The sequence below is a fragment of the Scophthalmus maximus genome, chromosome 8 (genome assembly GCF_022379125.1).
Source record: "Scophthalmus maximus strain ysfricsl-2021 chromosome 8, ASM2237912v1, whole genome shotgun sequence".
Classification (NCBI taxonomy): Eukaryota; Metazoa; Chordata; class Actinopteri; order Pleuronectiformes; family Scophthalmidae; genus Scophthalmus; species Scophthalmus maximus.
In genome coordinates, this window is record NC_061522.1 from 931,486 (window position 1) to 956,579 (window position 25,094).

A 25,094-nucleotide genomic window follows, 5' to 3' on the forward strand; every position below is an offset into this window, starting at 1 on the left:
GTGTGTGTGTGTGTGTCTGTGTCTGTGTGTGTGTCTGTGTGTGTGTCTGTGTCTGTGTGTGTGTCTGTGTGTGTGTGTCTGTGTGTGTGTGTGTGTGTGTGTGTGTGTGTGTGTCTGTGTGTGTGTCTGTCTGTGTGTGTGTGTGTGTGTGTGTCTGTGTGTGTGTGTGTGTGTGTGTGTGTGTGTGTGTCTGTGTGTGTGTGTCTGTGTGTCTGTGTCTGTGTGTGTGTGTGTGTGTGTGTGTGTGTGTGTGTGTGTGTCTGTGTGTGTGTCTGTCTGTGTGTGTGTGTGTGTGTGTGTGTCTGTGTGTGTGTGTGTGTGTGTGTCTGTGTGTGTCTGTGTGTGTCTGTGTGTGTGTGTGTGTGTGTGTGTGTGTGTGTGTGTGTGTCTGTGTGTGTGTGTCTGTGTGTCTGTGTCTGTGTGTGTGTGTGTGTGTGTGTGTGTGTGTGTGTGTCTGTGTGTGTGTCTGTCTGTGTGTGTGTGTGTGTGTGTGTCTGTGTGTATGTGTGTGTGTGTGTGTGTGTGTGTGTGTGTGTGTGTGTGTGTGTCTGTGTCTGTGTGTGTGTCTGTCTGTGTGTGTGTCTGTGTCTGTGTGTGTGTCTGTGTGTGTGTGTGTGTGTGTGTGTGTGTGTGTGTGTGTGTCTGTGTGTGTCTGTGTGTGTGTGTCTGTGTGTGTCTGTGTGTGTGTGTGTGTGTGTGTGTGTGTGTGTCGGTGGTTGACGTCACCTTGTCGACGGACGTGCGTTCGCATCAGAGATGAGACCTTTGATAGAGATAAACTCCACAGTCAGTGTAACGTCAGTGATACTGTGATTTAGAGATAATAAACTTTATTTACATTTCTGTACCTGGTCTGTACCTGCGTCATCGTTTACAGGATCCCGTCAGGTAACGTGACAAACAATAAAGCGCAGCAGATATTTATGAATAATTGGAATCATGTAGCTGTTCCAGACTTTTCATTTGTTCACTCCGGATATGAAACAGAACTTCTAATAAACGGAGGGAGAGTCACTGAATAAATACATAGACGCGTTAATATTAGTGCTTCATTTGAATTCAATAAAGATGATTTGATTCCCGACAGACTCAACACATGAGCGTCTCCTCTGGTGCTCAGTGAGGCGCGTCCAGGAATCCTTTTGGAGCTTCTGTGGGTCCCAGTTCCGTTGTAAGGTCATTGAGGTCAGTGTCATGAGGGAGAGGTTCTTCAGAAGGGGGTTGCAGTGCTCATTGAGGAGTTGTTCAGGTCCTCCAGGAGGTTTGATGGGTCCTTCAGAGGTACAAACCGTCATTGCAGTCGTCCAAGAGGTTTCTAGTGGAGCTTTAGGGGATTTTGGGATCCTCTAGAAGTCCATGAGATCTCGAACTTATCAAGCATGTAGGATACGTTGAAGAAGCCAGATCCGTGGAGGCCCCTGTCCTGCAATTTCTGTCTCTCCTCCCTGAGAAACTGTCAAGACGAGTCTTCTCAGGCACCAAGCGACGCCATCTTATCTATGGCAAGACGAAACAATCCTTGAGCAGCTGAGGTCTCTCTCGAGGTGTCACAGTCGCGGGGAGATGACGACATTATTCTAAACTAACTCCAGTACAGAGACCGGGGATGGGCGGAACACTGTGAACCTGTTGATCTGTGTCGTGAACCGGAGGTCTCCTCAACATTGAGCTCTAACAATAAATACTTCTGCTTAAGACATCCACGGTTTCCGTCTTCCTGAATCAGCGTCCACTCCATCAATTATTCCATTTCAGCTCCCAGCTACAAAACCCAAAGGATCCAAAGGATCCAAAGGATCCGCTACCAACGACCCAGCACCACCGGACAAACCTCAAGGGTCGCGTGTCCCCGACGGGTCAGAGCTGTTCTGGAACGTACATCATTTTATGCAGGTGGTTTTACTGTTGTGGCTGATCGGCGTAAACTCTAGTAATAGTTTTGAAGTTCAGTGTCGGGAGTCCTCGTCTTCCCTGACCCTTGGTCGACAGAGCGCCGCCTCCAGCAGGAGTAGGTTTCCCCAGGCGGGAGGATCGGGTGACGGCGGCAGGAAACAGGATCCAGCTCCACGATTGTCTGAGGTGTTTTGTCCGACAGCTCGCCTGCTCGGCGGCCTCGTGCTGCCAAACCAGATGATGGTTGTTTCCATGGCGATGGTGTTTACAGTGTGAGGTGTGAAAGGCTGCGGGTCACGGGCTGAACCCAGCTCAGATGTTCGCACATGAAAATGATAAATGATGAATGAATGAAAGAATATTCCATCTAAAAACCACACGGCCTCCGAGCACACATCAGTCAAGTCAAAAGTCCAAAGCTGGTCGTCATAGAGACGGGGGTGGGGGTGGGGCAGTTCATAATGACATCACTATCATATGATAATCAGGAGAAGTTGTTAATCACATTGAGTAGATGTAGATTGTGTTTCTGATCGTTCTGGCTCTGAAGTAAAATGCATTGCAACACTGTATGACATCATTTCCTGACTTAGTAGGACATCATGATGACATCATGATGACATCATGTGATCATAAAGGCTTTTTTAACGACGCACAACATCACTTCTTTGACATCTTCGACTTCTTCATGACGCCACTGATCACGATGGGGAATTATCGTGAGCTTTACATCGTCATTATCATCTGTAACATTTATTTCTCATTTCCCCTGACATAGGAAAATATAGATCTAAAAATAAATACAATTCTTTACAGTCTCATTTTATTAATTACGCATGTTTAAAATAATAAAGTCGAGTATGAGCAGAGTCGTATTCAAATGTACAAAAACACAATTAAAACCATATCAATCACTGAGAGGTCATTACAGCATGATTACTGGCACAGTGAGGATCTGTTGTTGTTGTTGTTGTTGTTGTTGTTGTTGTTCGCCGGTCGCCATGGTGATGATGAATGAGTGACGCCGGCCAGTGTCTGCTTCACACCGAGCAGCTCCGGGGAGGGGCCGGGCCGCCGGGCGTGTCCCCGCTCGGCCGACGACTCCTCCCGGCTTCACCTGCAGCAGCAGCGCGTCCCGCGTCAGATGGCCTCCAACACCGCCACCATGGGGAACCTCCCCAGCGGGATCGGAATATGTACGACCATCCCCGACATCCTCTACCTGCCGGAGCTGGTGAGAAACAGCGGCCTGGAGACAGGAGCGGGCTTTTACGCAGCTGTTACGCGCGGCGTGGACACTTTTACGCGCGGATGAAAACCCTCCTATCCTTGTTTTAATAACAAATATTTAGAGAGTTTGTTATATTATAGTATTATATTACTAAATACATAAATCTTCACGACAGATTAAAAATAGATAAATGAGATAGACGAGATGCTCTTTTGCCTGACGACTGATTCGTCATTTCCAACCAAGAAAAATCTCTAGAATACAAGTTATCACGTTTGATCACGCCCGTCATCTTATCTTCAAATGGACATAAATTCATTTTCAATAATTTCCTATAATCAAAAAAAATCAGTCCGTTGGAGTTAAGAGGGATTATTTCACCACATTTCAAATACTCAAATACTTCGAATCAAATATTTGGGAGTAAATGTCTTTGTCTTTGTCTTTACGTCTGTGCTGCTGCTGTCGACTTCACGGTCGATGGTTGATGTGATGAAACATGTAGATTGTTGTCGTCCAAACTTCATCTTTACAGTTTATGACACTAAAAAGACAAAATACGTTTGACTTTATTTTCAATCTAAAACTGTGTCTGATCATATAAATGAATGAAATGAAAAATCAAATTTTGATGAAAAGTACAAATCAGACGTATTTATTCTGATGCTTTTTTTAGATTTAGATTTGATAACGTCTCTAATATTTGTTAATAAAATCAGAAAACTAGATGATAATTTAAATCATAGTGAAAAACGTACAATATTATCCTCATCCATCTCTGATGCAGATATGGAAACACTTAGATATCATATGAGATAAAGAAGTGAGTGTACTGAGATAAACTGTGTAACTTGTTCTCATCTGATCTAACCGACATGTGTTAAGTTTGGTTTATTAAAAAAAAGGGGATCATCACTTTCTGTCGGGTACAATTTGAAAAATTATGGTTTCTCATGTCGACAAAAGATCTCGATTTGATAGAGGCGTAAATTCAGCCCAGGCCGACGCCGGAACCATCGCCAGGCCGACGCCAGGCCGTCGCCGGGCCGACGCCGGGCCCCGGTGTCGTTAACAGAAACTGATTCTCAGCCCAAGTTTGTACAAAACAAGATCCAAATGTTGCAGCAACAGTCGGACCAGAGCCGGACGCACAACGTGATGCCGACGCTCAGCCGCAGTTAGTCGGGCTCGGGAGGCGTATATACCTGAAATTTAATTAATCAGAATTAATGTTGGTGTGAATGTGATGTCGGAGGTCAAAGGTCACATGCGGCCAGACATTCCTGGACCGACGGAGGAGAGATCGCAACCAAGTCACGAGCTGATACGAACTCAATGTCAAGACACAGACGTGGGCACGGTGGGGACGGTGGAGGAATGCTGCCTTTTCACACCAACTCATGCATCAACTCACACACACACACACACACGCACCCACCCACACACACACACACACACACACACACACACACACACACACTCCCAGAGACAGAGTGTGTGTGTGAGCAGGTGGAGTCCGACAGGGACGGCGGCGGCAGGTGGAGGAGGGTGGGGCTCCATGAATAATACAGACAATGTCCATCATCTGAGGTGTAGGGTGAACGAAGGGTGAACGCCCTGATCCTGCTCCGAGGCGACACGGACTTCAGTCCTGAAATAACTGAGCTGATATGAGATAATCACTCGTCAGATAAGAGAAGATTCCAGACGTGAACAGGAGGGACGGAGGACGAGACTGACGCTGAACCTCATGAGTGAAACAGGCTCATGAGGTTCTGCTGTAGTTCCGGATCAGTCCACATCACTCAGTTCCCTGATCAGTATAATCAATAATCTTACGATAATCAATTAATCAGTTGAAGTGAGAAAGTACAGAATCATCGTCACTCAAACGGATCATGTGTTTCCTCTAAGACTGAACAACAACCGTCTGATTGAGCGGTGGTGAACCGTCGGTCAGTTGGTGACGTGTCTCCGCTCTGTGCTGCAGATCTTCGGCGGCCTGGTGTGGATCCTGGTGGCCTGTACGCTGGTGGTGCCGCAGAACCCCCAGGGCTGGGTGATGTTCGTCTCCGTCTTCTGCTTCGTCATGACCTTCGTCTGGATGCTGGTGTTCGCCTGCGGGGGCCACAGCAACCGAGGCAGCTGGGCGGCGGCGGTGAGTCGTGCGCACACTCCGGAAGATCCGACTCGCCCGTCTCCTGATCCTGAATCAGCTCGTAGACGGTTTCCACTGGTGGAGAGTCACTGAGAACATTTACTCAAGTAGTTTATTTAAAGGTTTATTCCGCGACGCTGGAGAAAAAACAGCAAAAGTAGATTTTCAAAGTGTACAAGCGAAAAAAGTCTTTTGCCTCAGACGTCCTCCAGAGCTTCGTCCTCAGACGAACACGTGAGACCAGTGGAAGAGCATCGCTGTCTGTTATGATGCGTTCACTCCAAACGCAAGTGGACAAGAAGTGTACGTGAGGAGCGAGCGAAGCCGATCACGCAGATATCTTGACGTGTTGTCGAGGTTGAGATGCTCCGTCACTGTGGTCCGACCTCCTGACGTCGGATCAGAAATGGAGAATCAAACTCTCGTCTCGGTGTTTATGTTTTTGAATGTTGACCTGAAGGAGAGGAGACGACAGGAAGTGAGAGAGGAAGTTGGCAACAGATTTAACCCCAGTTAGCAAAACCACATCGGCATTCATGTCTCTTCAACATTGTGTGTTTGTTGACTCCATGCCTCGTTCTTCCTCCTCTTCCTCTTCCTCCTCTTCCTCCTCGTCCTCTTCCTCCTCTTCCTCTTCCTGCTCTTCCTCCTCCTCTTCGTCCTTGTTCTTCCTCGTTCTTCCTCCTCTTCCTCTTCCTCCTCCTCCTCTTCCTCATCGTCCTCTTCCTCTTCTTCCTCCTCCTCCTCCTCCTCCTCCTCTTCCTCCTCTTCCTCCTCGTCCTCTTCCTCCTCTTCCTCTTCCTGCTCTTCCTCCTCGTCCTCTTCCTCCCCTCCTCTTCCTGCTCTTCCTCCTCCTCTTCGTCCTTGTTCTTCCTCGTTCTTCCTCGTCCTCCTCCTCCTCTTCTTCTTCCTCCTCCTCCTCTTCCTCCTCCTCTTCATCCTTGTTCCTCCTCTTCCTCCTCCTCTTCCTCCTTGTTCTTCTTCCTCCTCCTCCTCTTCCTCCTCCACTTCCTCCTCCTCTTCGTCCTTGTTCCTCCTCTTCCTCTTCCTCCTTGTTCTTCTTCCTCCTCCTCCTCCTCCTCTTCCTCCTCGTTCGTCGTCGTCCTCCTCCTCCTCCTCTTCATCCTTGTTCCTCCTCCTCCTCTTCCTCCCCCTCCTCCTCCTCTTCTTCTTCCTCCTCCTCCTCCTCTTCTTCTTCCTCCTCCTCCTCCTCCTCTTTCTCCTCCTCTTCGTCCTTGTTCCTCCTCCTCCTCTTCCTCCTCCTCTCACAGGACTTTGCGTATCACGGCATCGCCGCCTTCTTCTACCTCAGCGCATCAGTGGCTTTGGCCAAAGTGACTCTGGAGATGAAAGATGACACCAACTTCCAAAACTACCAGCTGGACATCTCCGCCGTGGTGAGTCGGGCGGGTCGGTGCCGATGAACTTTGAACTTCTCAGTCTCTGGTTTTACTCGGCTGCAGATGTTTCTCTCCCAAGAACAGCAGCACTGACCTGTAGTAACACTGACCTGTAGTAACACTGACCTGTAGTAACACTGACCTGTAGTCAGACTGACCTGTAGTCAGACTGACCTGTAGTAACACTGACCTGTAGTAACACTGACCTGTAGTCAGACTGACCTGTAGTAACACTGACCTGTAGTAACACTGACCTGTAGTAACACTGACCTGTACTAACACTGACCTGTAGTAACACTGACCTGTAGTCAGACTGACCTGTAGTAACACTGACCTTTAGTAACACTGACCTGTACTAACACTGACCTGTACTAACACTGACCTGTAGTAACACTGACCTGTACTAACACTGACCTGTAGTCAGACTGACCTGTAGTAACACTGACCTGTAGTAACACTGACCTGTAGTAATACTGACCTGTAGTCAGACTGACCTGTAGTAACACTGACCTGTAGTCACACTGACCTGTTGTAACACTGACCTGTAGTAACACTGACCTGTACTAACACTGACCTGTACTTACACTGACCTGTAGTCAGACTGACCTGTAGTCACACTGACCTGTAGTCAGACTGACCTGTAGTAACACTGACCTGTAGTAACACTGACCTGTAGTAACACTGACCTGTAGTAACACTGACCTGTACTAACACTGACCTGTAGTAACACTGACCTGTAGTCAGACTGACCTGTAGTAACACTGACCTGTAGTCAGACTGACCTGTAGTAACACTGACCTGTAGTCAGACTGACCTGTAGTCAGACTGACCTGTAGTCAGACTGACCTGTAGTAACACTGACCTGTAGTAACACTGACCTGTAGTCAGACTGACCTGTAGTAACACTGACCTGTAGTCAGACTGACCTGTAGTCAGACTGACCTGTAGTAACACTGACCTGTAGTCAGACTGACCTGTAGTAACACTGACCTGTAGTAACACTGACCTGTAGTCAGACTGACCTGTAGTAACACTGACCTGTAGTAACACTGACCTGTAGTAACACTGACCTGTAGTAACACTGACCTGTAGTCAGACTGACCTGTAGTAACACTGACCTGTACTTACACTGACCTGTAGTCAGACTGACCTGTAGTAACACTGACCTGTAGTAACACAGTCTTTGTCTTGTGTCTCTTGTGTAGTTTTGCGTCTCTGTAGTAGTTTTGTGTCTCTTGTGTCTCTGTAGTAGTTTTGTGTCTCTGTAGTAGTTTTGTGTCTCTGTAGTAGTTTTGTATCTCTGTAGTAGTTTTGTGTCTCTTGTGTAGTTTTGTGTCTCTGTAGTAGTTTTGTGTCTCTTGTGTCTCTGTAGTAGTTTTGTGTCTCTGTAGTAGTTTTGTGTCTCTGTAGTAGTTTTGTGTCTCTTGTGTCTCTGTAGTAGTTTTGTGTCTCTTGTGTAGTTTTGTGTCTCTTGTGTAGTTTTGTGTCTCTGTAGTAGTTTTGTGTCTCTGTAGTAGTTTTGTGTCTCTGTAGTAGTTTTGTGTCTCTTGTGTAGTTTTGTGTCTCTGTAGTAGTTTTGTGTCTCTGTAGTAGTTTTGTGTCTCTTGTGTAGTTTTGTGTCTCTTGTGTAGTTTTGTGTCTCTGTAGTAGTTTTGTGTCTCTGTAGTAGTTTTGTGTCTCTTGTGTAGTTTTGTGTCTCTTGTGTAGTTTTGTGTCTCTGTAGTAGTTTTGTGTCTCTTGTGTAGTTTTGTGTCTCTTGTGTAGTTTTGTGTCTCTTGTGTAGTTTTGTGTCTCTGTAGTAGTTTTGTGTCTCTGTAGTAGTTTTGTGTCTCTTGTGTAGTTTTGTGTCTCTGTAGTAGTTTGTTGCAGTACTGTTGTTCAAAGAACTGCAGCTGAAGTTTGTCGGACAGTGAAAACACTTGAATGTAAAATCTCCGAGCTTCTCTGCTTCTCTTCTCTCGTGCGATGATCAGGACTTCAGACTCCGTCACTGACGTCACTCGACTGGAGACAAAGATGTTTTGAAAGGAGCAGAGTTCACACGTTCTCTCTGTTCGTCCCTCAGGTTTTCTCGTACGTGGCGACTCTGCTCTACTTCATCCACACCGTCCTGTCCGCCATCCGCTGGAAATCCTTCTAGAGGTTCTTCCTCCAGGAAGACGCAGCAGGACTGAACTCAGAACTCATTTCATATTCGCCGACGCTGCCGAGCTTCTGCTCTTCTCTCTGCCGGACGACGGAGGCTCTTCTGACCTACAGACCGCAGCTTCCATCACACAGTTACTACTGACGCTGTGACTACTGACACGGACGTGACGGACGCGTCACCGGGAAGACGTGTGGAGCAGAAGCATCTATCACAGGAGCTCGATGCGTCGAGGAGGTTTCTGGTTGGTTACACAGATCAACAGGTGGTCAGTGCATGGCGTCTCTGTTTAACTCAGAATAATGTCGTCCTCTCGCAGACGGAATGTCTGTCTCCATGGTAACGCTCTGTCTCCCTGTCTCAGCACATTTGGGACAAAGGACCGACCGTACAACCACACTCAACGTTCTAAGAGGCAGGACAGCTTTTTTTTCCCCGACATTTGACATTATAATCCAATTTGAATTATTAAAATTCAATACAACTGCGCATTAGACTGCAGTATAAGTACTCTGATGCCTCACTCCAGTAAAAGTACAAATACCACAATGTTAAAGTTAGAATATGGATTTTTTTCCACAATAAAATCTCTTAAAACAACAACAATAGATGAATCCTGTTAATCGATGTGACATTGTCCAGTCACTTCTAAACCCGGAGAAACGTTGAACCAAGGTTTGTTTCATCGAACGGCGTCAGTCAAACTCTGGTGGGACGTCCGGATGTGGACAACACGAGTGTCTGTCATCGTCCGTCCTCTCGAGTTGTAGCTTCACGTTTGTTCTCTGCTGCATCTGTTGTTTTCTCTTTTCGGTTTCTTCTTCTTGCGGCTGCTTTTATACTTTTATAAGCTTCGTAACTTTGTCAAACAGATCATGAAGAGGTCGATGTCGCGACGTGAAACTGGAACCAGGACGTAACAGTTATGATAGATGGTTTTTGGGGCTAATGTTACAGTTTATAACTGACTGTTTTGTTTTTGTAAAATTTTGGAAACTATTGAATAAAATTAAATAAATGTGTTTGTTTTGCATCAGTTTACTAACATGAATTTATGAATTTAATTATTCTCAGGAATATTGTGAGCGAATGCTGGATAATAAGATTATATATGCATAGAATATTTTAGGCTTTTTTATGTGATTCAAACTTATGTACATTCACAGTTAATGAGTTTATAGAAAAACAACCAAGGCAACAGTTCATTTATACAGACTTACTGTATGTCTGTGTGTATATATATGAATATTTGTGATGGATGCTACGCAATTCTTTGTTTGTAACAGTGCAACAAGTATTAGCGGTTGCTTGTGTACAGAATTTTAAACTGTAATCCATCTACACTCAACTTGATATGCACCAATGTGATTAACCGTTCGATCCATAATGAATGGACTCCAGTCCTCCAGCACGGTGCAAAGTTATTACGTCAGTTGACCGTACGCCATTTTTAAAATTTGTTCCGACAACAACTCCTGCTCCAGGTCCTGGTCCTGGTCCTGGTCCTGCTCCTGGTCCTGGTCCTGGTCCTGCTCCTGCTCCTGGTCCTGCTCCTGGTCCTGCCCCTGGTCCTGGTCCTGCTCCTGGTCCTGCTCCTGGTCCTGGTCCTGCTCCTGGTCCTGCTCCTGGTCCTGCTCCTGGTCCTGCTCCTGGTCCTGGTCCTGCTCCTGCTCCTGCCCCTGGTCCTGCTCCTGCTCCTGGTCCTGGTCCTGCTCCTGGTCCTGCTCCTGGTCCTGCTCCTGGTCCTGCCCCTGGTCCTGGTCCTGCTCCTGCTCCTGGTCCTGCTCCTGGTCCTGCTCCTGCTCCTGGTCCTGCCCCTGGTCCTGCTCCTGCTCCTGGTCCTGCTCCTGGTCCTGCCCCTGGTCCTGCTCCTGGTCCTGCTCCTGGTCCTGCTCCTGGTCCTGCTCCTGGTCCTGCCCCTGGTCCTGGTCCTGCTCCTGGTCCTGCTCCTGGTCCTGGTCCTGCTCCTGGTCCTGCTCCTGGTCCTGCTCCTGGTCCTGCTCCTGGTCCTGGTCCTGCTCCTGCTCCTGCCCCTGGTCCTGCTCCTGCTCCTGGTCCTGGTCCTGCTCCTGGTCCTGCTCCTGGTCCTGCTCCTGCCCCTGCCCCTGGTCCTGCCCCTGCTCCTGCTCCTGGTCCTGCTCCTGGTCCTGCCCCTGGTCCTGCTCCTGGTCCTGCTGTACTCTGGAGCGTGACCCTTGACCTGATGGAAGGACAAACCTGATTCAACTAAACAGGCTCAGGCCAAGAATACGAAACCAGCTTTAATGGAGCGTGACAGGGAGTGAATACAGGGCAGGGTGACACACACACACACACACACACACACACACACACACTGAACTGGAGCGGTGGTGTATAATTGATGAGGGGAGGCAGCAGCAGGTGATAACAGTGGAGCATGAAGGAGGTGAAGCTCTGGAGGCTGCGGTCGCCGGAGCGACGACTCGTAGACGTTGTTATAACCAGAGACACTTCAGTTGGTCAGTGTTTAGACGACGCTGATCTTCCACCGTTCTGTTTCTTCTTTGTTCTACTTCCCCGAGGAGGAAGGGAGGAGATGGGGCCTGCGGGTTATTGAGCCTCGGAGAAAAAGAACTCCCTCAACGAGGTTCGTGACCTTCGTCGTCGTGGTTACAGTTACAACCACACAGAACTAAATGACATTTATTTACAAGCGTCTATATACTTCTGTCCATGTGGGGTTGTCACCAGATGTTACTTTTAATACGTCACAGGAACGCTTGCGTTATGCAGTACACATGTTCATTCAACACGAACATGTGTTAATGTACAATATGAGAAGAAAGAAATGTCTTGTTCTGTGCTCAGACGCTTTCCACAGGAACAAAACCTAATATCTGCTGCCACCCGCTGGTCAAACTGCAGCACTACAGATGATTAAAAATAAGAAATATCGTAATATTGTCATATTGTTATATAGACTCAATATTTCACCGTGAAGTTTAACGAAAAAGGTGACACTTTTTATTTGTTGTCAATAAATGAATCTGTAACCACATGGCAGGAATAAAAATAAATAAATACATTTACTCACCAAGAGTCGTTTTCTTTTGAAAAGTTTATAAAAAATATGCAGAAAAGATTGTTGTTTTCATCACATTTCATAAAGATCATAACATTTGAAGTTAAAAGTCCATATTTTACCTTTCTGGTGTTTTATTTGAAGTTTTGATCCGAATGAAGATTTATTTGTTTTATCTCAATATGGTTAAATTCTCTTTCTAAGGAGCTCTGCAAAGAAACTGGTCAACTGTGGTCTGTCTCATTAATATGTGATGAGCCTCTCTTCTGATTGGCCGAGTGTTTTCTGAGTGACGCAGGTCCAGACCAACCAGCTCCTCTGTTCACCTCAGAGCAGCTCTGACCTGGAGGAACGACCAACAAGTCATCAGTACCTGGTGTCGGGGGCGTCTCCGGCCCAGCAGCAGCTCCACGTCGGGCCGCGGCCGACACCGGGTACCGATGAATGAGTCAGTTCTGGTCTCTTGTATTAATATCATTATGAATCCTGGTCAATGAAGTCGCTTCCTGATTGTTCTCGTGTTGTTGCTCAGCAACAGAATGACGGTGAGCGCTGGGGGCGGAGCTGGAGGCGGAGACTGCGTCACTATGACGTCACATTTCTGATGAATGCAGACTTTGTGCATTTGTCTGAACTTACAGACCCGAGACCTTATTTATTATGAAAAAAGCCAGGAAATCTCAGTTTTGACAATCTGACCCTTTAACATTCACACATCTCTAATGACAGAGACAAAACTACGAAGAACATTCAAAATCCAAGATACGACTGAAACCACTTCCTGAGTTTTGAGTCGGAGGATTTGATCAATGTTTCTGTGTCGTCACAAAGGACAGTTCTCGTCAGGAGGAACAGAAATACTCAGGTCACATACAAGTACCACACACATGTACTTGGATACTTGAGTTAGCGTGAGTTTGAGCCTCAGAGTCCGGATCGGGTTCCACTCTCCTCCTTCATCCCTCAGGCCAGTTTGGTGACGGCGACGTTTCCTTTGATCCACAACGTGTCGACGGCGCCGAGCGACGCCACCCGGTGGTGGAAGTCAAACAGCTTCTGTCCGTCCACAAACACACGGAACCGACTTTGTTCGCAGTGGATCTCCATCTGCCGGAGAGAGAGGCGGGTCACTTTCATGGTACACGTCAAAGATGTGAACATATTGTCTCTGTGCAGAATGAAAGCAGATCATTTGCACTTTGAACGGCTGGTCTCTGATGAAGGGGAAGAAAGGCACGGCTCGGTCCACGTCCCCCCACGACCCCGACACACAGGCCCGTCGCAGGACCTGCCGGTCCCCGAACCGCACGCAGAGCTCCAGGGCCACGTCCGGCGGCGGCTCCCTGGACGTCCCGCGGCCGCACGTCAGGGCCACGTAGAACCTGACGGACGGACGACACGAGCGGTCAGAGGCTCAGTCCGACCAGCGTCGAGCTAATTCACTTAGGTATAAGGAACGGCACTACAGAACTTTACTGTGCTCGTGTTTCAACGGTGTTTCCTATATTAGTTATTGATCCGGAATTGATCAAATGAATATGTTTTTAATTTTATAGCTTGGATTTATTTCAGAAGTGGAAATCAATTATTGAAATTTTAGAAGTGTTAAATTAAGAGGCCAAAAAATTTGGATACATGATTTCAATAACATTTCAAAAAATGTAGTGCTTCGAGTGTGAGGGGTTTTAAATCAGAGACAAACAAAAACTAACATACATAATTTCCATGCTGAAAAATTCAGTGGTAGAAATTCAATGACATTTTTTATTATTTATTAAGATCATTTTATGTGTGGTGCATATACATGACATTATATTTGTGTTACGTGATGCTGATGATGTTTTGAACTATAGCTACAACATGTTTGTAATAAATCTATATTTTCATGGATTCATTTGAGGATTCAGTTCTGGCTCGTGTCACGAGAATCAATCCACATTTAACTGGAGAAGATGATGTGTTCAGGGGAGGTTGGGAAATCTGCAGTGCTGCACAGACGTCACGACCTTCAGACGGGACGTACATCTTTCAGTAGAGGAATAACAGACAAGTGGACGTGAAGGTATATTCTCACCTGTCAGGACGAGAGTCCACGACTCCGACCACCACCACCTTCTTCCCCGGACGCAGCCCCCCCGGGATGAGACCTCTGAACGGAACCACCTGCACAGACAGAACACCGAGGTTCACACCGACTGAGACCCGGCGACTGGGCCCGAGGACAGATGGGGATTCGACAAAGACAATAACTTAAAAAAATACTGTTGCACGGAGAATTCAGGTCCTTGTGAGGGAAGAGACGAGGGTTTTAATTTGATCTCATTGGGATAATGACGTCATTTTAAAGAATAAAATTGTGATATTTTGAGAATAATGTCACATGATTCGACTGAGAGAATCAGATAGTTTTGTATTATTGTGACCTTTTCCATAAAATTATCACATTTTCTTATTCTCATAACATAATATTATATATAGAGAATAGTGACAGAAACATTTGCCCAATCAGAAAAAAATAATTATCAAGTAAAAATATATCTTTAAAAAAAAAAATACATTTGAGGAAAACTTGTAGTGAGAATTTAACATCTTTATTCATCAGTTATCATATTCATGTTCACATCAGAACCTGTGTGTGACGTGAATGTTAAAGGTCCTTGTTGGAAGGTTGAACGGCTGCGACTCTTTTCCATCTGGGAATATTTCCTATTGAATTATTAAAAATGGGGCATATTCACGGGAGCGATATCTGTGGCGCAGGTGAACATGCGTGTCACGTTACCAGACTTCTCTGGGCCTCGGGTGAACCCACGCCGGGCTTCCTCCCGTCCGTCCCGCTCCGCTGGGGAACAGTCCACTTCTGAAGGAAACACACGGACGAGGTCCTGACTGGTCACTGACTTTGTATCTGGATGAGTTGAAGTCATGTGACGTTACATTATTACTGAACCTCCCAGTTTGGGAAAAGTATAATTCTGTGTATAAACTCTGAGCAGCAGTTGAATCTCATCTGTGTTTTTGTACAGTTTCCATCACATGACACTCGTTCTGCAGAATCAACAACTGTTCTAATTCGTTTTGTGACGTCACAGCTTTTTTTTCAGCCAATCAGCTTCCACACAGCAGCCGCTCTTCCTGTTGACATGAAAACAAAGGAGTGGGTGACGTCACGACCCTGTGACCAGCACGTGCCGCTTCAAACCCTGAGCTCAGGCTCGCCTTCAAAATAAAAGCACAAACTTCAAAAATTCAAACAAGCTAAAGAAAAAACAAAGGTTCACGTCAGACTGTCGTTAACACGGTGATGTGAGTCTGAAATGAAATAGATTTAAAGTTTTAAAGGCTGAAATAAATAAAAAAAATACTGATATTTTGTCTGATTGATTTTTGTTTGTCACATTTTTTGTGATTTTATAAATATTGTTTCAAAGCAGGATACAGTTTATTATACGCCTTTATTAAAATGTATTGTTTTAGCAAAAAAAAAATGCATTTAGCAATGTGCACAACTAATGTAGCTCGGTGAGATTTCCAATTCACAAAAATAAAATAATTCATTCAAGATATTATCGGGATTAAAAAGCACAAATTATATCGGTCACATTCAACTTTAACTTTTGCTAATTGTGTATTTTATTTATTTTTTGGGGGAAATAATCACAACCAAAATATTTCAAATCCTCAACTGAAATACTGAAGGTGTTTGATTATTTACACGATTAACATGTTAACATGATATTAACTTGTCACTGAGCGGCGACATCGCTGAGCTCGCGTCTCACCGGGTGTTGAGAATTCCAACAATAATCACGTGACCTCAAACATGTGCAGCGACGTGACAGAGCTGTGAACCACCATACACCAGCATTTATTACTACATGGAGATATTAAAAGAGAGATACTACAAGCTTTTATTTTGTTAGTTCTGCAGGAAGCTGCACTTTTCCTTCCTGTGTTCACCTCGACGCTCGGAGCTGAGCAGGTCGACAAACAGGTTTGAAAAAGTCAAGAGAACAAACTTGAGTTTGTTCTCTTGAACACACAAAGTTACGTGTGTGTGTGTGTGTGTGTGTCAGTGTGTGTGTGTGTCAGTGTGTGTGTGTGTGTCAGTGTGTGTGTGTGTGTGTGTCAGTGTGTGTGTGTGTGTGTGTCAGTGTGTGTGTCAGTGTGTGTGTGTGTGTGTGTCAGTGTGTGTGTGTGTGTGTGTCAGTGTGTGTGTGTGTGTGTGTGTCAGTGTGTGTGTGCGTGCTCAGGGTCAGGGTCTCTGACCTCTGACCTGTGGACTCACCCTCCGCCCCGTCACTCCGTGTGTTTCAGTCATGTTGATCTGCAGGAGACAAACAGCAGAGGAACGAGCTGCAGGTCCAGTTTGTTCGCCTGCGGACGCTTTTCTGACGCAAAGCTCCAACCTGCCCGCCCACACACACACACACACACACAGACACACACACACACACACACACACAGACACACACACACACACACACAGCTCTGATAATCTCTCTCTCTCTCTGAAAGCAAACGGACGACAGACACGTATTTACCTGAACACCGGCTGATGAAGTGCAGACGTGGACTGATATCAAGTGATCCGAGGTCATTTGTTGCAGCAGCGTCAGATGAGACATTCAGAGGCTCGTGAACTACACCAGCTGAAAGAAAATAAAACTTTCAAAATAAGATCAGAGAAAGAAAAGAGTCGAGAGGAAAAGTTTGGAGCAAAAGATTCAAGTAGAGAACTCACGGTTCATCAGTCTCCTCATGATAGTTTTCATGAATTATTCTGTGAAATCCGTGAGCATGTTTAAAAACAATGTTAAAGAAAGATCAGACATTCCTGGCTCCGCCCCCTTTGTCCAGATCCTGGTTCCATCAGACAGACAGAAGAAAACAGAACCTTCTTGTCGGAGGCGATGTAACTATAGAAAAGACTAAAAACTAAATACACTTGTAATTAAAGCTCCAGTGTGTAATTTTCTGGCGTCATCTGGTGGTAAAGTTACAAACCCAACCAACTGAGCGACCGACAGGGGACACTTTATGGTGTCGCACCACTGATTCCATTTCCTGTTTCCAGCAGCGTCTGAAAATTCAACGTGAACGCGACGTATTCTGGACGTTTAGTTCAACAAGGGTATTCAACAGGACGTAGAAACATGGAGACTCACACGGAGGTCGGTCCACTTCATGTGACTATATTTAACTCATATGGAGAGTTATGGACAATATATCCAATTTCTGTGAATATGTTCTTCCGAATATTACACACTGGAGCTTTAAGTTAAACGTTACAAACTAAAAGACTCGCACTTTAAAAAACGAACTTGATGATTCAACGCAAAGATGCGTCTCGTTGTACAACAGACAGGAAGTAGAGAAAAGGGGAGACAGTGACACACTAGTTACTTCAAGTCCAGCTGGCAGAATCATGACTCGTTATCAAATCATACGTTTGTATTATCTGCTGGTGTAATCCAATATTTTTCTTCTCGTCAGCAAAACCCACAGTTATTATTACATCTTCAAATAATAAAAGATAAAAAAATCTGGAAATCTGATAAAAGCTCCTCACAAATAGTTTAATAAAAAAAAAATCGTTTCATAAAACAACTGTTCTCTGTAGTTTTTAATCGTTAGAAACGTGTTTGTTCTGGCGCAGTATTTATGAGTAGAAGACATCAAAAGTTGGTTTGACTCAGTAACTGACAGAATGTGAGCAGACTCGTCATCTCAGGATGTCGTCCTGATGTTCGGTTTGTTTCAGCTGTGAGAACTACTGTAAAATAAAAGAGTCTAAAAAGAATAACTTACAGTTCAGAGCTGCTCCGTCGCCACTTGACTTTCTACTTTTTCCACTGCGAGAGCAGAAGAATGGGAGGAAGTGGGAGGACGTGAGGTGAAAGGAAAGGTCGGGAGGGAGGAAACGGCAGAGCTGAGGTCAGAGGTCAGCACTGACCCGTGGGGGTCAAACCTGAGGCTCATTGTTTCCTTCTGATTCAAAGAGACAAACATCACATACACACTTCATATTTATACACATGCACACAACAAGGTGGCAAAAGTGGCAAATATATTTTTGCATTTTGTACTATCAAAAAACAAAAAAACCAAAAATGAACCTTTTATCATGAACTGAATGATGAATTATAGGAAATGTTATCTACTTCAGTAAACATGTTCCCGTGGAGGATCCACCCACATTTTTATTGCTCCCGACGCCCATGGGTTCATCCACACTGATACGTAACCCCGTCCACACTAACACCCCTGAAAACGTATATCACGTGACCTTTCACGTACACTGAGCATGTGCGTAACCGGTGTAAACAGGAAGCAGATTGTCTACTCTGCCGTTGGTTGCTTGGTTACAGAAGATCTAGATAAAAACAACACAAGTAACACACAAATTAAGACTAAGAGTGAGGATAACGTGTCAAATAAACACTATAAATATATTAAATTGACAGTTAGACATACAAAAATACATGTGTGTATAAGTGTGATGTGAAATACAATAACAGAAACACAATCTGCTTTCAAAACTTCATATTCAAAATCCAGCACGTCAAACAGTAAAAATGAATTATAACAAAAACAAAACCCTTTGACGATCAACAGGCACTGTGAATTTCTAAAAACACGAACATAAGGTACAAATTTCTTCTGTGCGTTAAGAGATTTGTGAAAATGTTTGGCTGCACTGATGCAACACTTCCATAAAACATACAACACAGTAGTTAAGTTTAAAAAAATGGTGGTGGTGATGATGGTGGTGGTGATGATGATGATGGTGGTGATGGTGGTGATGGTGGTGGTGGTGGTGATGGTGGTGGTGGTGATGGTGGTGGTGGTGGTGATGGTGGTGGTGGTGGTGGTGATGGTGGTGGTGGTGGTGGTGGTGGTGGTGGTGATGATGGTGGTGATGGTGGTGGTGGTGGTGGTGGTGATGGTGGTGGTGGTGGTGGTGGTGGTGGTGATGGTGATGGTGATGATGGTGGTGGTGGTGGTGATGGTGATGGTGGTGGTGGTGGTGATGGTGGTGGTGATGGTGATGGTGGTGATGGTGGTGATGATGGTGGTGGTGGTGGTGATGGTAGTGGTGGTGGTGATGGTGGTGATGATGGTGGTGGTGGTGGTGATGATGGTGGTGGTGGTGGTGGTGGTGATGGTGGTGGTGGTGGTGGTGGTGATGGTGATGATGGTGATGATGGTGGTGATGGTGGTGGTGGTGATGATGGTGGTGGTGGTGGTGGTGGTGATGGTGGTGGTGGTGGTGGTGGTGATGGTGATGGTGGTGATGGTGGTGGTGGTGGTGGCCACCTGCCGCCGTCTACACCAGTTTTCCCAGTAGGAAGGAGAGAGACGCTCCCAGAGCCAGACCCAGAACCAGGAAGAAGGTCATCAGAGAGCCGACGGTCTCGCCGTCCTGACGGTGCACCAGCCTGACGGACGCACGCGGTTACAACGTTCCTCAAATATGATTGTTCTTTTTCAAACAATGCAGCTCATTTCACAGTTCCACAACACATTTGGTCTGAACCATAACGAGTGATGTAACGCTAACAATGTGTTGCTAACGTGAGGTGAACCTTGGTCCCCACCACCGGCTCTGACTTAGCTACCTTAGCATTGTAGAGCTAATATTGTGTTGCTAACATTTGATAAACCTTGGTCCAAATCACCAGTTCTGACTTAGCTATCCGTGCTAACTTAATTTGTAAAGCTAACAATGCGTTGCTAACGTGAGGTGAACCTTGGTCCTGATCACCAGCTCTGACTTATTTACCTTAGCTTGTAAATAGAGACAACTCGCTCCACCTGACTTTACTTTGGTAAAGAGCTTGTCAGAGGACACGTGAGCGACACTCACTGTGGAGCGTAGGCCATGCAGAGGGTTGCCAAGTATCCATTGGAGAAGGAGAACAGAGCCATGATGGCGACGAAGGCAGCGTCGTGGCTGAAGAGGACGGTGAGACGGGAGTTCTCCACGTTGCACATCATGAGCAGAGGGACGAAAACCAGACGAGACACCACGGTGGCAGGAAACAGGAGGCTGCCCTTCGATGGCTGCGGCACCAACAGACAACAACAGCAGATGAGAGAGTATCCGATGATCTTGATCACCGCCTTCAGCATCTGAGGACGGACGGACTCACCCATTGGACGAGAGACGGCGTGCCGCGGCCGGCCAGGTCCATGGCGTTAAAAACGATGAAGCAGCATGTACAGGTGAAGACTTTGTCTGTCAGCGAGAGGACAGGACTCTGTTCTGTTAGTGCTTTCTCCCAACAATTAACTACATTTCCCATCAGCCGCCCAGTGGCATCTCACCCCAGGCGGCGTTGTCCTTGTAGACGGTTTGCACTCGAACTGTGACGACCGGAAACACCGACACGGTGACGGCGAACACGCACGTCACGCACAGAGCCATCAGCCAGATCTGGGAACCACAGGAAGGTTTCGTTTAATGACGCTCACACACGAGTCGACATTTTACTTTACGAGGTTTGTCTTCGTCTTGTGGTGCGTTCACACCACACGCGAAGCCAATTCTCGTGTCAAGTTACTCGCCATGGCCGCGGGTCGTGTTTACTCGATGTCCGCCCGTTCTCTGTAGGACGCAGACGTCAGTGACTTCAGGAGAATCTCAACCCTAATTGGCTTCCACGACATAATATTTCACTCGAGTTCAAATATTTAAACTCGAGCGAGTGATGCAAAATTCGTGTCCACCTACGTCTTTGCATTGACTTTGAATGTGATCTCATCCGTTCGCTTCAGGTGGTTGTGAACGCAGCATTAGGGAGTGAGGACGACGAATGAGCAACAGGTGCACGACAGTTTGTCACCAGGCAACAGATATGAAAAGTAATAACGTTAATGGGACCAATGCAGTGGACGGAGACTTCACACAGTGTGCGTCCGTCCCTCAACTGTCTGTAGTTTGTGTACAACTGGACTAATATTGCAAATACGTTAAATCCCCTGGCAGGTGAAAAAGTCCTTGACCTTCTTGAACACTCCCAGGACCGACGAGCGCTCCCGACCCTCCTGTGGCTCACCGAGGAACTTCCCGTTGGCTTCAAGGTCTTTGCCGTTCAAGATCTTTTTGTCTTCAAAAAGAAAAGAAAAAGGAAATAATGAGCGTGTCAGTCACTTGGTTTTATAACTTGAGCGGTCGAGATCGGACGACTCGCTCACACGATAACCGGCGTGTCGCAGAATCAGACCTGAGCTGCCGAGGAGTTCCTGCGACGCTTCTGAACGGCTCCTGTTCAGGTAATAACGAGCAAAGTCCTGCCGAGCAGAATAAATGAGATCATAATCATGATTTTATTTTCAGCAGCACGTGGAGAACAGAAGTAGTCGTGACGTGTATTTTCTAAGGACGAATTTAGGATTCAAAAGTCAGAACCAAAGTTTATAACCAAACTAGAATTACCACCTCGTCAACCAGTCAAGTTTCAGTTTACCTCCATGTCTGACTCATAATGTATTCGGGTTGGGACGATTCACTCACGATACTTGGGTGATATTTATTGCAATTTTACAAATAATTAAATTTATTGCAATTTCTATTGACCATTTTAAACACTAAACTTTGGTTAAAAGTTAAATCACTTCTAGACTCTCACATGTTCGTGTGTTTTTGCTGTGATCTTGAAACGGTTGGACAACTACAGTTAGCTGTTAGCTGTTAGCTGTTAGCAGTTAGCAGAACGAGAACCATTAGCAGTCAACAGTCGCTGTAAAACGTGAGGATCTATTCACCGCGACTGTGACAAACCGACTAGCGCACGGCTCTCCCTGCTCACTTCCTGATGCTAACAAGCTAACAGTTAGAGTCTGGTTGTCATTTCACTACCGTAGTGTGAATAATAAATCAAATATTGACGATGCAGAAGCATAAAGAGCCCCGTCAAACAGACCTGGGGAGACTGGAAACTGAACAAACAGAATTATCCTTCTGATAATTTTCCGAACATATTTTTTTACAGTGTCAGAGTGTGGTACCTCCTCCTCACCAGGTGGGGCAGCAGCAGGTAGCACAGCAGAGTCCCCAGAGTGGCCACACACGGAGTGATGAAGTATCCCAACGCAGCCAAGCTCTTCTCCGCGTCACCTGCAGCGGCACGGAGACGCCGCCTTGTTATTCAAAGTATAAAAGTATCTACAAAGTGTTCATATTTTTGCATAAATATGATAAACAATGTAGAAAAGTTGTGCATTTATATTTCACGCCCCAATTTTTTTTTTCTTAATTCAAGCTCTAGACATTTGGTTGTATCATCGTTTTCTTTCTTAATTTATAGTTATTTACAATAATCTATCAAACACAAATGACATTCATTTGTCACAAGGGTTTGATACTGACAGTATAAGAAGAAATGACAACTTTTTCATACATAAGCGGCCGATATATCTGCCCCTACATCGGTCGGGCTGTAGTCCGACATTGTTACTGCAACAGAATACATATTATAATAAATATGAATACTTCTGGGTTGTGTTTCAACACAGTCGAGCTGTAACTTACACAAGATGGAGGAGAGCATGGCGACGGCAGCGAAGATCCCGGCCAGACCCTGACCACTCATGAACAGAGTGTTGTAACGATGAGGGAACAGGCCGACCACGCCGAACAGACTACCCTGCAGCACCGCACTGCACACTGCGCACACAAGTTATGATGTTGTCAACCACATGGTTATTCCGACAGGTTTATGGTTGAGCAGTAAAAGCAGCACAAAGTTTCCCTACATGTGAAAAAGGAACATTTCAGGTTTTTCTGCTTTGTCTGTTATTTTAACAAACTCCTCGACTCACTGTTGATGAACCAGATGCTCGTCATAGTGACGGAGAAGAATGTGTCCGGCTGCATCGGGACCGAGACCAGAGCGGCAGTGAGGGCGAAGATGATGAAGATGGTGATGAGGCTGAATACCACCCTGACGCGTTCCCTCACCCTGCAGAGAGAGAGAGAGAGGAGAGAATACTCACCATCAACCATCAGAAGTTCATTCAAGTTTAATGGCTTGAAGCTCGTAGCAGAGTCACTAACTCACCACTGATACAGGAAGGAGTTGAGCAGCGTGAAGAGGAGCAGGGGCAGCTGGGAGAGCAAGGCCATCCAGCTGTCAAAGTTGTAGTCTGTAGTGGTGCCGCCACCTGATGTGCCGTTAGAGGTGATGTTAAGAACCGCGAGGCGCTCGTTGAAATACTTTAAACAAGAGGAGGGAAAACATTTTACAGATTCAGGCGAAGTTCACACAGTTGGATGTGAATAATCTGATCTCTCCACTGTTTCATCTTGTTCTGAAACCAAAGTGTCTCACAATGACACATGACTGACTGACGCCTCCTCAGTAGCATGAAGGTGTGAAACCTGAGTGGCTGTGATGAAGAAGTTCCAGGGCAGCAGAGTTCCCAGACCAAGAGCAAAGAAGATGAGGGCAACCGCCTGACCACTGTGGAAACATAACATGTCGATCACCTGAACGAGTTCCAACCAACCAACCAACGACCAACCAACCAAATCACCAACTAACCAACCAATCAAACCACCAACCAACGACCAACCAACCAACCAAATCACCAACTAACCAACCAACAACAAACCAACGACCAACCAACCAAATCACCAACTAACGAACTGACAAAACAACCAACAACCAACCAACGACCAACCAACCAAATCACCAACTAACGAACCGACAAAACAACCAACAACCAACCAACGATCAACCAAGCAAATCACCAACTAACCAGCAACCAAATCACCAACCAACCAACCAAATCACCAACTAACCAACCAACAAAACAACCAACCAAATCACCAACCAACAAACCAACCAACCAACCAAATCACCAACCAACCAACCAACCAAATCACCAACCAAAAAACAAACAAACCAACCAACCAACCAACCAACAACCAACCAAACAACAAACAACAAACCAACCACAATCCAACAACCAACCAAACCTACAACCAACCAACCAGAATATCAACATTTAAGAAAGTAACAATACATTAAATGCCAACATACATGGAAGTATTCTCTTTTTAATAATCCAGTATGACGACATCAAACTCACCGGTCAGCAGGCGGACTCAGTTTCTTCTCGGTCCACATCCTGTTGTCACGTCTCCTCTAGGTTTTAGAGAAACGACGACGTCAGCTGACGTGTTCCTAAACACATTACTGTGCATTAGTACAACAAAGTATTGTACATAATAAAAGTTGACCTGTCAGAAACAAAAGCACTAAATAAACATCTTCCTGTATTTTTAAAATAACAAATCATTTTACAGAGGTGAACATTACTTCCTCCTGATCCTCTTCTGTAACTGTCTCATATTTCTAGGTTAAAGCTGGTCGTGGTGGCGGGATGTGACGTCACTGCCCTCAGGTGTCTGTGACTCAGTCACGGGGCCGGACAACGTCCGATTACATCATAAACCTCCATATGGCGCCAGATCGGTGTGATCAGATGTTAAAATATCATATGTTTGAACATGTGAATTATTAAAACTCTCAATAACTTTTCATTCAACCCGAAATGTTTGATTCACGCGCCTTCCGGTGATCACAGTCACTTGACGTGAGGCGGCAGGTACACACGTTCAGAACTCCATCAGAGGCCTCTCACCTGAGGCTCTCACCTGAGGCTCTCACCTGAGGGTCGGGCGGGCTGTTGTCCGGTAGGTGCCCCGGTAGTTGTCCGGATGTTGTCCGGTTGTTGTCCGGTAGTTGCCCGGTAGTTGCCCCGGTAGTTGTCCGGTAGTTGTCCGGTAGTTGTCCGGTTGTTGTCCGGTAGTTGTCCGGATGTTGTCCGGTTGTTGTCCGGATGTTGTCCGGTAGTTGTCCGGTAGTTGCCCCGGTAGTTGTCCGGTAGTTGTCCGGATGTTGTCCGGTAGTTGTCCGGATGTTGTCCGGTTGTTGTCCGGATGTTGTCCGGTTGTTTGTCCGGTAGTTGTCCGGATGTTGTCCGGTTGTTGTCCGGTAGTTGCCCCGGTAGTTGTCCGGTAGTTGTCCGGTTGTTGTCCGGTTGTTGTCCGGATGTTGTCCGGTTGTTGTCCGGATGTTGTCCGGTAGTTGTCCGGTTGTTTGTCCGGTTGTTGTCCGGATGTTGCTCTCGGTCCAGGTATTTGAATGAGGACGTTGTGAGCGCGCGCACACTGAGTCAGTTGCACGTGCGCTCAGAACCAGCAGGTAAAG

General features: G+C 46.0%; 3 protein-coding genes and 1 long non-coding RNA gene across 12 annotated transcripts; 2 read left to right on the forward strand and 2 right to left on the reverse strand.

The window, feature by feature from the left end:
- The first annotated feature begins 2,969 nt into the window (after positions 1-2,969).
- Positions 2,970-9,850, forward strand: LOC118312099 (myelin and lymphocyte protein). The gene is made up of 4 exons (XM_035636404.2): positions 2,970-3,127; positions 5,115-5,282; positions 6,554-6,679; positions 8,748-9,850. Exons 1-4 carry the CDS (start codon positions 3,038-3,040, stop codon positions 8,820-8,822), a joined length of 459 nt encoding a protein of 152 aa, XP_035492297.1. The 5' UTR covers positions 2,970-3,037; the 3' UTR covers positions 8,823-9,850.
- A 1,219-nt stretch (positions 9,851-11,069) lies between these two features.
- On the reverse strand, positions 11,070-18,686 carry LOC124850466 (galectin-related protein-like). Of its 6 annotated transcripts, none has more exons than XM_047333748.1 (8): positions 17,683-18,686; positions 16,616-16,654; positions 16,416-16,523; positions 16,160-16,198; positions 14,654-14,731; positions 13,946-14,034; positions 13,070-13,253; positions 11,070-12,978 (listed from the first exon to the last, which is right to left on the reverse strand). In XM_047333748.1, exons 3-8 carry the CDS (start codon positions 16,497-16,499, stop codon positions 12,835-12,837), a joined length of 618 nt encoding a protein of 205 aa, XP_047189704.1. In that variant the 5' UTR covers positions 16,500-16,523; positions 16,616-16,654; positions 17,683-18,686; the 3' UTR covers positions 11,070-12,834. The 6 variants fall into 6 exon arrangements, with proteins under 6 accessions (XP_047189704.1, XP_047189709.1, XP_047189705.1 ...); XM_047333753.1 differs by having other exon boundaries at positions 16,160-16,280; positions 17,683-18,678; XM_047333749.1 differs by lacking the exon at positions 16,616-16,654.
- A 390-nt stretch (positions 18,687-19,076) lies between these two features.
- LOC118312346 (equilibrative nucleoside transporter 2) lies at positions 19,077-25,088 on the reverse strand. 2 transcript variants are annotated; one of them, XM_047333746.1, is made up of 12 exons: positions 24,552-25,088; positions 23,971-24,065; positions 22,938-23,040; positions 22,699-22,838; positions 22,409-22,543; positions 21,897-21,994; positions 21,102-21,168; positions 20,881-20,984; positions 20,203-20,311; positions 20,028-20,113; positions 19,742-19,938; positions 19,077-19,313 (listed from the first exon to the last, which is right to left on the reverse strand). In XM_047333746.1, the coding sequence occupies exons 3-12, from the start codon at positions 23,000-23,002 to the stop codon at positions 19,202-19,204; spliced, it is 1,113 nt and encodes a 370-aa protein (XP_047189702.1). In that variant the 5' UTR covers positions 23,003-23,040; positions 23,971-24,065; positions 24,552-25,088; the 3' UTR covers positions 19,077-19,201. The 2 variants fall into 2 exon arrangements, with proteins under 2 accessions (XP_047189702.1, XP_047189701.1); XM_047333745.1 differs by having other exon boundaries at positions 22,938-23,092.
- LOC124850468 lies at positions 19,171-24,429 on the forward strand. Of its 3 annotated transcripts, none has more exons than XR_007031317.1 (4): positions 19,171-20,100; positions 20,864-21,150; positions 21,870-22,038; positions 24,241-24,429. It is a non-coding gene; the product is annotated as an uncharacterized LOC124850468 (long non-coding RNA). The 3 variants fall into 3 exon arrangements; XR_007031316.1 differs by lacking the exon at positions 24,241-24,429 and adding an exon at positions 22,393-23,499; XR_007031315.1 differs by lacking the exon at positions 24,241-24,429 and having other exon boundaries at positions 21,870-22,099.
- Positions 25,089-25,094: the final 6 nt, after the last annotated feature.